Source organism: Dreissena polymorpha, chromosome 4 (genome assembly GCF_020536995.1).
Source record: "Dreissena polymorpha isolate Duluth1 chromosome 4, UMN_Dpol_1.0, whole genome shotgun sequence".
In the NCBI taxonomy this organism is placed as follows: domain Eukaryota; kingdom Metazoa; phylum Mollusca; class Bivalvia; order Myida; family Dreissenidae; genus Dreissena; species Dreissena polymorpha.
Window position 1 is genome coordinate 109,750,585 of NC_068358.1, and position 14,780 is coordinate 109,765,364.

A 14,780-nucleotide genomic window follows, 5' to 3' on the forward strand; every position below is an offset into this window, starting at 1 on the left:
TTATCATATTTAACATCGAATCTTATCTTGAACGTACTTCATAAGTAAATCAGTTCATCGGCTTAGAATAAATTGCCATTTATTTCAATGTTGACCGTGCAGTCGAAATGTGAAAGATCTGACTATAGAGACGGAGCCTCATTTTGGACATGCAAATATTTGGGAATAAGTTGTTAGCCTATGCCTTATATCTATTTAAGAATGGCTCTTGCTTATGAGCGAGATTAACCGCTGCCTAAATGGATTGCACTTGACCAGCACAATAAATTACCCTATTAAGGTTTTATATGTTTGTTACGACTGCATATGATACGTAACGGTATGTTTCTGTGAAATTAAATTTTCCTGGATTATATTGGTGGCTAAGATGAGTTTTTCAGGCTGTCTTTATGTATGAATGATATTTGACAAAATTAATAGTATTAGTAATGGAAGTGTAAAAAAACTCACAAACCAAAGTTTAGTGGTATGTAACCTTCCAATTAATGTACGAAATCGATGGGGGCGAATAACCGGAAGTGAAACATTTTGGGTGGATTAATGATTGTCAGTTTTGTTATTGTTTTGATTCTTATATTATGCGATTAAATGGCTTACAGTTAAACATGAGTCAACAGAAGGCGAAATTTGTTTCCTATATCTCTCAGAATTTTCTTGAACCAACGCCAAAGCCCAGAAACTCGGTAAGCATTTAAAGGGGCCTTTTTACAGATTTTGGCATATTTTGAAGTTTGTCATTAAATGCTTTATATTGATAAATGTAAACATTGGATCTTAAAAGATCCAGTAAAAAATCAAGAATAAAATTTAAAAAAGGAAAAAAAGTAGCCGGTACCAGGGCTCGAATCAGTGACCCCCAGAGTCCTGGAGTAAGTCTGAAGTAAAAACGCATTAGGCTTAGCCCTCTCAGCTATTCCGCCGGGTATACACAGTTTAAGTATTTTATACCTTATATAAGCAATCTTCTTAGTTTCGTAAATGTAAATGACAATAACAGAACTCTCCAAATTATTCAATCGTTTCGTGTTGCAACGCTTTATAACTTTTAGGTTTTCAAATCGTCAAAAGATACATATAATGACTATATTGGACTATGGTAAATGTTCAGTAATACTGTTTCCTCTTAATATCATAACTTAAATGAAAATTTGCGAATCTGAAACAACTTTTTAAAATTTTGTCAATTTAACAAACTGTGAAAAGATCCCTTTAATTTGCACTGTTCGGACATACCAAGGACCTATACAAACTTAGTATAGGTCCCTGGACATACCTAAAATTAACCGCACGTCATATTAACGTGATTGTATAATTGTTTGTTTGTTTTTAAGTTAATAAGTTTCAATTGAAAGTTGTTATTAAAATTTATATTTCAATTAACTTTGCTTTTAATTGCTTGTCTAATTTTTTTACTACTAATGGAAAGGGTGCTGGAGGTCTCGGTAAATGACAAGTTCAGTAAATTGGATTTATATAGTAAATGCCGTGGAGGTTTCGGTAAATTGGTTTTTATAGAGGTGGTATACCTACAATGAGGTGTTAATGACACCTATTATTGGCTTACAATAACATCAGGGGCATATATTTGCAAACTGTGGATTAATTTTGAGTTGAGTAATTAATGCTATGCTTACGGTAAATAATTAAGGGGCATGAATGAGCTTCCTCTGAACTTTTTAAAACGAATTCTGTTAGTACATTGTAGGTACCAAACTTAAAAAATATAGATTGAATTAAAAATGTAACTCTATTGAAAGTAAATTTACGATTTAAATAATTCAATACTATTGTTTTAATAATTGATGCTTTCATTTAAATGACATAATAGTAATAATAAATGATGATTTACTACGAAGTCAATGTAAGATCTTCAATTAAGTTTAATGCTATTAAAAAAAGGTTCTTGTAAAATAATGTAGACATGATTTATTACAAATTATTTCAGTTTAAATATAAAGCACAATAGTACTTAAGACCACTGAAAAGCACTCAATTTCTCAATATATATACATGAGGTAGTTTGCCAACATAATGAATATGTTGCCCAGCTCTTGCCACGTGGAGGCCACCTTTTCTAAGAGCCAAATGTTGAATTACAATACACGTCGCCATCAGCGGCCGAGCGCAGAATACACTACAAACATTGTGGATTGCTTCAAATTAAACTAAAAGGTCAAATTCTGTGTGCGCTTTATATATAACAATGTTTTATTATTTCTTTCTGGTTGAAAAACACAAGAAAAAACAATACATAACATAAAATAAGTGTATGTAATATATAAAAAGAAATATGTATAATGATACGCGTTACGTTTTATAATTTTGTTAAGTGTGCGTGCCAATTTGAACGTTGAGTTAAGCGAAGAGATGCGAACTTAATTACACATAATTAAAAACTGATAAAAATGACATCTAACATAACACCAGCAGACCCGAATGATACACTGTGTATTAGCAACCTGCTGTGGTGATCCCTATCTTATCAGCTTAATACACAGGCACCCTGGCTACTGTATTGGAACAATGGGATGTAGGGCCAAAATAACTGATTTAATTGTTTGCCGGAATAAAGCCGTTGAATAAAAAAATACTTACTGATAAACATTGTAATCCGTTTTATTTACCATATATTATAAATAAGACACATTTAAGACATGGATACAATATATATAGGACATATTTGAATCTTTCATTTTATTTAAAAAAGAAATAAGGGCTAGTCACATATAAATAAGATACATTAATGACACAGTACAATATAAATAAGACACATTAGCATCTTTCAGGGTTTCTGCATGTCTGTTTAATGTCATTTAATGTGACATTTCAACAATATCAGTCATTCACATAGTTCAATACTCGTCGTCGAGCATGTGGTGGACCGCCGTGGATGGTCCCAGGGCGTTGATATGGCTGATGATCCTCAGTTGATCAGTGGTTGTCAGCTTCTCCTTTTCGCAGTCATCCCATGCTTGATGTAGTCTGCCGTGTATCTCAACAAATTTCTTCCGTCTGATCTTCGATACACTTTAATTAAGGTTTTTCCAACTAATTGTATAAAAACATATATTAAAAACAAAAAAATCATGACCTAAAGATAAACTTTTAATATATAAATTACCTCCCTTGATTAGAATATTTATAGGTTACAAGCCTGGATATTTAATATTAACACTTTGCAAAAATCTCTAAATTGATAACATCAACTCCGTACATTTTAATCAAATAATTTAATTAGTGCCAAAAAACTCAATTAATGTACACGATTATCGACTAAAGGTGCGATAATCCCTATTATACCAATTTACTGAAACCTCCACGGCATTTACTATATAAATCCAATTTACCGAACTTGTCATTTACTGAAACCTCCATAACTCAATGGAAAGCTATAAATCAACATCTTTTGGGACATGACAAGTAATTTAATGGTTTGAGACATATCCATACAGTGACATCAGTTGCTGCATTCACAAATATATTAATGTTTAATTTGAAACAGCAACCAACATTCCATTTTGCTATGTGGTGTATGAGTTGACGTATAACTTTAATCGATCCTGTGCTTTCATTTACTTCCACTCCAGTCAGTTGCTTGATATAAAATGAGTGTATTTTGTCCCCTACCAGTGAAACCGAAGGGGACCTATGGTTTGCGCTCTGTCTGTCAATTCTGACAATGGTGGAGTTTCACCGGTAGGGGACAATATTGCTTGGCAATCTCTTTTTTTCTTATGCATTTTTGCAGAACAGAACAATTACCCCATGCATTTGAGAATTGTTTCTGTCCAGCCAGAAAGTAAAATAAGATTCTCATCCCTTATTTTGAGTTTGTTATAGCTGTTTATTTGACTACCGATGATATAGAGGATACTTGTTCATGGCAGTGTAAGATTGTTGGTTATTGCACGAGTGATCATAGAAAATATGTTTTCTTGATTGGCGCAGCCACGAGTGAAAACTTTATTTTTCTATGATCACGAGTGAAATAACGAAGATCTTACACTGACATGAACACATTTTCTGTTTCTTTTATGCCCATTTTTCAAGAAAATATTAATAATTAACAGCGGTTTCCTTTTCGCTGAAAAGTTACCCTTTCTCTGAGTTTCTCCCGTGGCGTGCCTCAATACATTTCAAACACAAAATGGCGTCATTAGTGTGACAAAATGACGTCATTATACCACCGAAATTCTCCAGTTAAACTGTTTTACAATGTAAATAAACAGCGAAAAAGCATAAAATAAAGAGAAAATTCGGTGGAATGTTGGTTTTAAATTTACTCGTGATCATAGAAAATATACATAACATTATTTATGATAATCTAAAAATAGAAAAAGGAGTTCCGAAAACTTGTTCTTTTCATCGGTGAAAAGAACAATTTGTTTATTGTCCCCTACAGGTGAAACAGGGGGGGACTTATGGTTTGCGCTCTGTGTGTCAGTCAGTTTGTCACACTTTTCTGGATCCTGCGATAACTTTAAAAGTTCTTATTATTTTTTCATAAAACTTGAAACATGGATAGATGGCAATATGGAGATTATGCACGTCATTCCATTTTGTTCCTACGTCAATATTCTGGTTGCTATGGCAACCAAAAACAATACAAAAAAATCTGACAATGGTGGAGTTTCACCGGTAGGGGACTATATTGCTCGACAATAGTCTTGTTTTCACTGCTGTTATTTCACTGCAGAAATGTCAGATTTTAGCATTAGGTATAAAAGAAGTGACGTCACTTATTTTGAAACTTGTCAATCATCAATTCACCAATAAAAAACAACCATTTTGCTTAAGGACAGAGTTTTTTTTCTAATTTGGTTTCTATTGAAATGCCACTCAACCATAAGCATTTCAGTCATACTCTTGGCACTTTAAGAGCTAGAGAAGAGTATTGCAGTTAAATACCAAATGTATATTATTCAAATTTTGTATACCCTTAATTCTGCATTTTAAGATCCCTGATATTTTGATCCGAATGCTTGACCTTTAATACTCTGCCGCAACCTTCCTAAACTATATATCACCTTGACCTTGTAGACTTTCAAGTCCTATATCGAGGAACCTGAGGCGAACACATATAATGAAAACCATGTAAGTTAATATATATGTTGTCTGAGCCGCTTAATATAAAAATGTGTATTATGCAAAAGATTTACGTGCCAGCATAGCTCCAAACTTGCACTTTAAATCAGTTTTGTCAGGGGCCACCCTGTCTGCTATTTTCATAGTCTCGTTAGTGGACAAGGTTACTGCTGACCAGACAGATTGTCCAATTTATGTGCATGCTAGTCTGAAGCTATTCTGACTGCATATGGCATAACACCAAAATGACCTGTCTTATCTGTTGTAAATCACTATGCGGAGTTATATATGTGGTGCCATGGCTGAATGCAATATATAGTTACAGTAACATACAGACTTTATAAAAGTCAAAACAAATTAAGTGATCTGTAAACTTGCAAATTAGGATATCTTCACATGAATAGCTAGCTGGTCCTTTGCATTTTTTTAAAACGTAGCCATATGCTATATGCTTATACATGCACTGATCACCTTGTGTATCCCTTTTCTTTCAGTTTTCGTTCATGTAGTTAAGTGTGCCTTTAATAGATTAACCCTTTAGCACTTAGATACGTGTTTTGACGCATGTGTAGTCCTATAGAAAGTTAAATTTAATGAAATACCTTTAAGATTCAAGCTTTAAATGCTTCATTTCAAACCCTTAGTAACTGATGAGCAGCAAACAGCATAAAACCTGAACAGACTGCAAGTTACTCGCAGGCTGTTCTGGTTTTATGCTGTGTGCACATAGCTATTTTCACTTTTCTTCTGAGTTGCCAAGGGGTAATTAACTGCAGTATGCAAATACCACGTAGAAGTATCTCCTAATACTCATCACTGTCATTTGGGTAACCTTAAAATGTGTGCAATATATGCAAATGAAGGTACCTAAATCTGCAATAAAAATGCCATATTATCCTCAAAAGTATTGCTGTAAGTATTGTTTTTATCAGGTTGGCACATCATTTGTATAATTGAAGGAAATTAAGTGATAATAAGTCATTTTAATGAACACAAATGAGATAATTGTTTCATGTTTTTTTAATATCTTTTTAATGACGATAAACTACCTGTAGTATCACTCTCAATGGACTTACTTCAATGTTTGAACCTGAATTGTATGTTCTGTACATGGTGTGTTATAAAACTCCTGATTAACCCTTTGTATGCTGGGAAATTTGTCGTCTGCTAATAGGTATGTTGTCTGCTGAATTTCTTAAATTAGCATTTTCTTTGATTTTTTTCAAATAATACTATCAGGAAAGCAAACAGTTAGGATCCTGATGAGACGCCACGTTCTGTGGCGTCTCATCTGGATCCAAACTGTTTGCAAAGGCCTTCAAAATTCTGTTTCAGCACTGAAAGAGTTAACAGAGAACATTATTTGTTGATATTCAATGCCAGAACTCTTCATGTTACGTTTCCATGTTACCAGAATTGGTCTGTAGAAAATATTTAAGCAGCTTGTGATTTTAATGACTTCAATATACTCGTGTCTCTTTGCAATGTGATTTCAAGCAAATGCATTTTCAGTTCAATCAAAATGTTGTTGAGGATTTCATTGAGAAAATTACTGGCTTTCCTTTTGCCTGTTATTTGAATTTGTGTTATTGCAAAATCAATAACGAAATGTACTTAAACCAGTTTTCATTTTTAATAATTTTAATCGTTCAAAGCAAAGTTTGTTTCTGTAGTCATTTTTAGAATTTTTTACAGAACTTTACAAACTTCATCAACTAAGTGTGCATGTTCTTGTAGTCCTTGTTTTCTGTTGTGTCCTTGTAATCAGATTGACCTACTTTCCACTTAAATAATTTCAATAAGTGAAGGAAATAAAATGAGTCGCTAGATTGAAATGATTAAGAACATCATGATACTAGATAATCTTGGTGTAAAAAAATAATTGTGTGTATGGACTATAATAGGATGTTTATATGTAAGCAAGATTGATTTTGATTAGACAGCACCTAAATGTCTGATAGCATCAAGCTACATGTATTGTATAATTATTTTACATACTTAAGTGTTATTGTTTGAAACAGCTAGGTTAAGCCTTAATTGTTGGTATATACATGAATTGTGTTTCGCATGTTTATGTTCATAAATATGATTTTTATTAGCAAATTAATCTTAGCCCAAATAAGCAGCGTTATGGGAAAACTGGGCTTAATGCATTTTCATATTTTCATAAAGTGTTGTCCAAGATGTGCCTCAGCACTGTCCAGGCTAATCAGGGACAACACAAAAAATCCTTCCACGTGGGATTTTCTTTTAGAAGTGACTTACTTTAAAGAAAAAATTCGATAAGAGCTGAAAGTTTTGTCCCTGAATTTGTATCCTAATACCAAACTTAAATGTTTAATAACATAATTGAAGCATACTGAATGCCTTGCATATTGTTTACTGCTCTATACTTAGACTTGAACGTCCTTTATTGATGATCATAGGTAATTGGTGGTAACAATGTCTCTTGACTCACTGTCAAAGTAACAGTACTGGGTGCTACTTTCAGCTTATATATGGTTCAATTAACATACAATCGTCCTAGAAAAGCTTTTACATTAAGAAATATATATTATTTACACAGTATTTATGGCGGCTGGGGAAGCACTAGACTGTAAATCACAGGATCATGGGTTTGAATCCAGAGGTGTCAATGTTCAGGATTATTCCTGAAATCAGGATTTTGGCCCTCAAGGACCAATTTAGATATTGATATAAATCTGAGGATTTTTTTCTGGAATTTTAAGATTATTGTCACAAATGTCATCTTAAACACAAATTATTATACTTTGACATATTGTTTACAAAGTTATAAACAATAGTTAACAAAGTTACATGAATTATTAACCCTTTTTTGCTCTGGCCCTAAAACGATAGGCTTATTTTCAGGATTTTAGATTTTGGCCAATTGACACCCCTGGAATCCCACCACAGCTACGTAACTTGTGTTTGGAATGATAGCGAACAGTTGTTTGTCACTGGCTTAACTCGTTCAGTGCTGGAACCGAATTTTGAAGGCCTTTGCAAACAGTTTGGATCCAGATGAGACGCCACAGAACGTGGCGTCTCATCAGGATCCAAACTGTTTGCTATTCTGATAGTATTCTTTGAAAAAAATCTAAGAAAATGCTAATTTAAGAAATTCAGCAGGCAACATTTTAGCAGACAACAAAATTCCCTGCATGCAAAGGGTTAACTATGTGAATATGATAATGGTAAACCGCTTGGTAAGGCTGAACTTGCCAAGGGAGAGTACTGCCTGGAGTGAGATGACTCAAATATTGTTAAAAACTGCCAAAAATCAAATATTAAAAACATGTCAGTCTTCAACCTGACCACTAGATTAACTGCTTAGCACTAGTGAAATGTAATTTTGGCATATAAGTTATGTAAGAAAAGCAAAAGTAAAGAAATGTATACTTTCATCTTTTGACCATTTAAACTGGTTTGTTTATCTGGCTTGTAATGAAGTGGATTAAAGTAATAAATCTGATCACTGAACGTTTCCCCAATTCTTACTGACATGTATATGTATAAATAACAAGTGGAACAGCCTTAATTACCTGTAAATGCCCTGTTACTTGATGTTCCAGTATATTGTGTCTACTTGATGTTCCAGTATATTGTGTCTACTTGATGTTCCAGTATATTGTGTCTACTTGATATTCTAGCATATTGTGTCTACTTGATGTTCCAGTATATTGTGTCTACTTGATGTTCTAGTATATTGTGTCTACTTGATGTTTCCAGTATATTGTGTCTACTTGATGTTCCAGTATATTGTGTCTAGTTGATGTTCCAGTATTGTGTCTACTTGATGTTCCAGTATATTGTGTCTACTTGATGTTCCAGTATAATTTGTCAGAGCCTGAGGATGCCACCAGCGTTGACCAGCGGGTGGAGCAGAGTGCTTCAAGGTTCTATGATGAAACTCCGCTGCAAAATATGATGCCAGGCTAGTATATGAGTTGGTGTCTGGAAGACCTGGGCTAAATGTATGGGCGTGTAGTATCAGCAGTCTGCACAGGCTAATCAGGGACAATTTTTTTGTGCTTTAATGGATTTAAAAAAAAAGAAAATTCTTTTAAGATGAAATGTATTGTCCTTGGTTAGCCTGCGTGGGTCGCACAGGTTTAGCTTAGAGGATACTTAAAGCATATACATGAAGTCTGGTGTCCCAAAGACTTCCTCATTTATATAAACTTAACATACACAAAAAAAGAATATTAAACTAATGTTTGATGCCAAAATATATACTCGAAACTTGATGGCTCCAACTCGCAGACAACAAAAGTTCGAGCCACCTGGAATTAGAATCAACCAATTTCTATTATATGATAGAAATTGGTTGGCTCAAACTTTGTTGTATAAAAAAGCAATTAAATTGGACATTAATATACAATTATAATTTCTGCTTGGTACTTAACACAGCAAAAATATCTGTTTTATTCTTTGGAAAATATAGCAATTACCATTTGTTGCAGTTTTACCTCAGTTAATCATATTTACCTTCATTTGTTCTGTGACTGAGGCGACCCTGCTTATCATATATGTCTGTGTCTGTTAGGTGAACGTGTGCTGGGTGAGGCAGACAGCATTCTCAAGTTTGTGCCATACTCGGACTGCAAGCAGGGCTGCTCTGGCATGCTCTATGTAACCAACTTCAAACTTGCTTTCCTCACTGCTGACCGCTCATCATATGATAATGTACGTGGTAGATTTGATGTATCTGGGCTAATGATTACAAGTGTTAATGAACATTTATAATTTCAGCAATAAAAACTGACACTTTCATAATGATTAAGAGGCATTAAAATTCCTGTTGTAAAGTAAACTTTTGTGGAAAGTCATGATTTAAAGGAAATGTTAATGCACCTGTTATATGATGGCTGTTATCCAGCTTAAGAATACATAGCCTAAGAAGTCATGAGCATTATTTTGGACTATATGCAACATATTGATGAACAATTATCCAAGAAAACTTTGCATGGCAAACAAAAAAACCGAAACAGTTTTTATTTTGATTTAAAGAATTGTTCTCATAATGTCATATAAAGCTCAACCATTTTGCAATAGTATGATTATGCCTAAGAATAATTTGTTATACAAAAATCCAGAAAAAAATGCCAGTGTAACTTTTAGTTTTGCTTTTCAAGCATATTCCATATGTGGTAACATGCCTCTGCATTGACACACTTGAGATTTGAATTATGCTGTAGACTGGCAAGAGGAACCGCAGTAAAATTCTTGGAGATGATGATATTCCTCTCACCAATATTGACAGCATATATACTGGTATGGTACCCATTTCCTCAAAAATTGCATTACTCTTATTATAAGCATTGACACTGGTTAAGTTTTCATTTAAAGTAACTATTTTTAAATGTTATAAACTCTTGACTATTTTTATATTGAAGTCCCAATGTTTATTTCGTAAAGCACATGTTGATGGTGGTGTCTGTTATGTCTCCACCATGTTAAGTTGTGAAGAGATATTAAAGAGCTACTGTTTGTTGGATGTTGTGTATGGTCTAGGTCCACTTAGGAGTTCATAAGGTCAAATGGACTTCTTAATGAAGAGAGAACACTACTATTTAATGTCCTCTTACACCATTAATTTACTGCGGTTGATTTTTATTCAGTAAGCTTAAGTGGCAAGAGGAAGAAAATGACAGTGGATTCAAAGATGCCGACAACTGAAACTCTGGAAGTGCACTGTAAAGTAGGTATCAATTCTGTTAAAGGGACAGTTTCATTGGGTGCTGTCAAAAATGTGTTATTCTTGTTCTATTATACACATGTATACATATTGTTTGAAAAGCAAGTTTACGTCGCTCCAATCTGTTTGTACATATAAGCACAAACTATTGGAGATTTCTCAACAGTGGACTTTGAAGGAGTTAGCTGCTTTACAGCCATAAATTATTTGAGATTAAATAAAACTCTACTTTTTTTAATTTTTCTCTTACTGCTTCTTGTGAACAAATGTTCTAGTTTGCTCTTCATCAATGAGAATCTGTTTTGAAAATGAAGTCAGATATCTTATTACTTTCCTTGAAATATTTCATTATATTTAGTGATTGACCAAACGATACATCATTCTATTGACGCAGAAGAATAGTCAATGGCGCTGTCTTTGGACAGTTCATGTTGTGAAATAAAATGGCATTGAGTCCTTTAATCACATTATCTGTAGCTCTGTTAAGTGTTATTTTGGGAAAACACTTATATTACTGCAGCAATAAAAAAAGGAACCTTGTTAAAAGCTTATTGTTTCAAACAATATTCTTGAGATTTAAATATGTCAAATTTTAAAACAGCTTTCCTTTTATATTTATTAATATATATATGTATATATATATATATATATATATATATATATATATATATATATATATATATATATATATATATATATATATATATATATATATGTATGTCAGTTGTTTGATGTCAAGTTGCCTAGTATGTTTATAATCAATGAAACTTTCTGCAAAACTTATACTTCGGTTGAAATGAAGCAAATTTTTGATATTGGTTGTATCAAATTACTTTTACAGGACATGAGGATTGTAAAATATGGATTCAAATTCGCACCCAAAGATCAAAACAAGAAATTTGTGAACACTTTAATACATCATGCATTTGCGAAGAAAGATACACTCTTGTTTGCATATGAGTATGGAAGAAGCAATGAGCTCAAAGGTAAGTGTAATCTGAGCCGCATTCTGAGCAAACAAGGCTTATTATACCCCCACAAACAAAGTTTAGGGGGGTATATAGGATTTAACTTGTCGGTCGGTCTGTCTGTCGGTCTGTCTGTGGGTCCGTATTAAGTGTCCGCTCTCTAATTCAAGTAGTTTTCATCGATCTTCACCAAACTTGGTCAGAAGTTGTATCTACATGATGTCTAGGCCAAGTTTGAACATGGGCCTTGCCGGGTCAAAAACTAGGTACGGGGTCACTTAGTACGTTTTAAACATTCAGCATGTTGTCCGCTCTCTAATTCAAGTAGTTTTCATCTGAACTTCACCAAACTTGGTCAGAAGTTGTATCTAGATGATCTTAAGGCCAAGTTCGAACATGGGCCTTGTCGGGTCAAGAACTAGGTCAAGGGGTCACATAGTGCGTTTTTTAACATTCAGCATGGTGTCCTCTCTCTTATTCAAGTAGTTTTCATCCGATCTTCACCAAACTTGGTCAGAAGTTTTATCTAAATGATCTGAAGGCCAAGTTCGAACATGGGCCATGTCAGTTTAAAAACAAGAGCACCGCCTTGCGGGTGCAGACCGTTCATCTATTTTCTTTTTAAAGGTGAAGGGACTCTCAATTTCAATCACAAAGGAGGGAGGGATGGAGTGAAGAAGGGTGTATAGTGTGGGGGTGTGGACATTTATTACATTATCTTCCAAAAATGCGGAAAAAAAATGAAAACAAAAAAATAATAATTCGGGGGGTGGGGGGGAGGGGATTCTTGGGTGCGATGGTTGGATGGTATTTCAAAAATAAAATAATAAAAATAAATATTTGTGTTTTTTAACCGTTTCAAAAAAAGCAATTTGGGGGTGGGTGGGGTGGGGGGGGGGTAAAGTGTGAGGATGTGGTGGTCATTTGTGAGATGATCTTACATAAAAAATTAGGGGGGGGGGAGGATTCGGGGGGGGGGGGGCGAGGGGGGATGGTTTGGGTGGAGACTATTGTGGTATGTCGGGTAAGAGTAGTTTTGTCAAAGTATCAATCAAATCTAATCATAAATAAAGAAGTTTTGGCAATTTTAGCAAATTTAATAATTTGACCTTGAGAGTCAAGGTCATTCAAAGGTCAAGGTAAAATTCAACTTGCCAGGTACAGTAACCTCATGATAGCATGAAAGTATTTGAATTTTGAAAGCAATAGCCTTGATACTTTAGAAGTAAAGTGGATCGAAACACAAAATTTAACCATATATTCAAAGTTACTAAGTCAAAAAAGGGCCATAATTCCGTAAAAATGACAACCAGAGTTATGCAACTTGTCCTTTTACTGTACCCTTATGATAGTTTGAGAGTGTTCCAAGTATGAAAGCAATATCTATGATACTTTAGGGGTAAAGTGGACCAAAACACAAAACTTAACCAAATTTTCAATTTTCTAAGTATAAAAAGGGCACATAATTCTGTCAAAATGCCAGTCAGAGTTACATAACTTTGCCTGCACAGTCCCCTTATGATAGTTTGTAAGTGTTGCAAGTATGAAAGCAATAGCTTTGATACTTAAGGAATAAAATGGACCTAAACACAAAACTTAACCAAAATTTTCAATTTTCTAAGTATAAAAAGGGCACATAATTCAAAACGCACGCCAGAGTTATCTAACTTTGCCTGCCCAGTCCGCTCATGATAGTAAGTAAGTGTACCAAGTTTGAATGCTACAGCATTGATACTTTTTGAGTAAAGTGGACCTAAACGCAAAACTTAACCAGACGCTTACGCCAAGGTGATGACAATAGCTCATAATTTTTTTTCAAAAAATAGATGAGCTAACTAGGTCATAGGGTCACTTAGTACGTTTTGCACATTGAGCAAGGTGTCTGCTCTCTATTTCAAGTAAATTAAATCCGATCTTCACCACACTTGGTCAGAAGTTGTAACTAGATGATGTGTAGGTCAAGTTCGAACATGGGCCATGCTGGGTCAAAAACTAGGTAACGGGGTCACTTAGTGTGTTTTAAACATCACCATGTTGTCCGCTCTCTAATTCAAGTAGTTTTTATCCAATCTTCACCAAAATTGGTTATAAGTTGTATCTTGAAAATGTCTAGGGCAAGTTTGAATATGTGTCATGCCGGGTCAAAAACTAGGTCACGGGTATCTAAGTGTGTTTTAAACCGCACCATGTTTTCAGCTCTCTAATTCAAGTAGTTTTCATCCAATCCTCACCAAACTTGGTCACAAGTTATATCTAAATGATCTCTAGGACAAGTTTAAACATGGGCCAATCCAGGCCTAAAACTAAGTCACGGGGTCACTAAGTGCGTTTTTTAACATTCAGCATGGTGTCCGCTCTCTAATTCAAGTAGTTTACATCCGATCTTCACCAAACTTGGTCAGAAGTTTTATGGAGATTATCTGAAGGCCAAGTTAGAACATGGGCCTTTCTGGGTCAAAAACTAGGTTAAGGGGTCACTTAGTGCGTTTTAAAAATTGAGCAAGGTGTCCGCTGTTTTTTGTGAAGACGACATGCAAAATATTATGTGTCAATGCAGCATGTGGGGGTATTTGTCACGTCTGTGACAAAGCTCTTGTTGTATGTGGGTCAAGTGTCGCCCCAGATAATCATATTCATGTTTATGAGAAGAAAAAAACTTTCTGCTCAGACTGGATTTCTGTTCAAAAGAGAATTTCTGTAAAAGAAAAACTTCAATAAAGTTGAGGTGTTGTCTCTTGTCAGCTTGTGGGGACTTCACAGGCTAATCTGGAGCGACACTATATGGGCATGCTGTTACCATGGTTCCCAGACCGCAGCTCATATTTTTATACCCAAATAAAGAGGATGGGTGAAATGCAATCACCATGTTGCTTGCTTGCTTGGTCCATTCCTGTGACAGCATATCTTGTCCTGTAAACTTAATTTCATTTTGTTTAATTTAAATGAAGTTATAATTTTCTCGCCTTCCATATTCCAAAAGTTGTGCTTATAATATTTGCAAATATTTACACTATTCTAGAATTTAC

General features: G+C 34.4%; 1 protein-coding gene across 4 annotated transcripts in view; it reads left to right on the plus strand.

Moving 5' to 3' along the window:
* The window catches only part of LOC127876838 (myotubularin-related protein 10-B-like), a 33,299-nt gene continuing 18,519 nt past the window's right edge, over positions 1–14,780 (plus strand). The window contains exons 1-7 of one of the 4 annotated variants that reach the window (XM_052422322.1): positions 1–683; positions 5,041–5,094; positions 8,920–9,022; positions 9,635–9,774; positions 10,287–10,362; positions 10,710–10,789; positions 11,628–11,772. In XM_052422322.1, the coding sequence (XP_052278282.1) occupies positions 579–683; positions 5,041–5,094; positions 8,920–9,022; positions 9,635–9,774; positions 10,287–10,362; positions 10,710–10,789; positions 11,628–11,772 (703 nt within the window). In that variant the 5' untranslated portion in view covers positions 1–578. Of the gene's footprint in view, positions 684–5,040; positions 5,095–6,882; positions 7,001–8,919; positions 9,023–9,634; positions 9,775–10,286; positions 10,363–10,709; positions 10,790–11,627; positions 11,773–14,780 lie in introns of those variants that run through there. The other 3 variants (XM_052422323.1, XM_052422324.1, XM_052422325.1) reach the window with 3 other exon arrangements.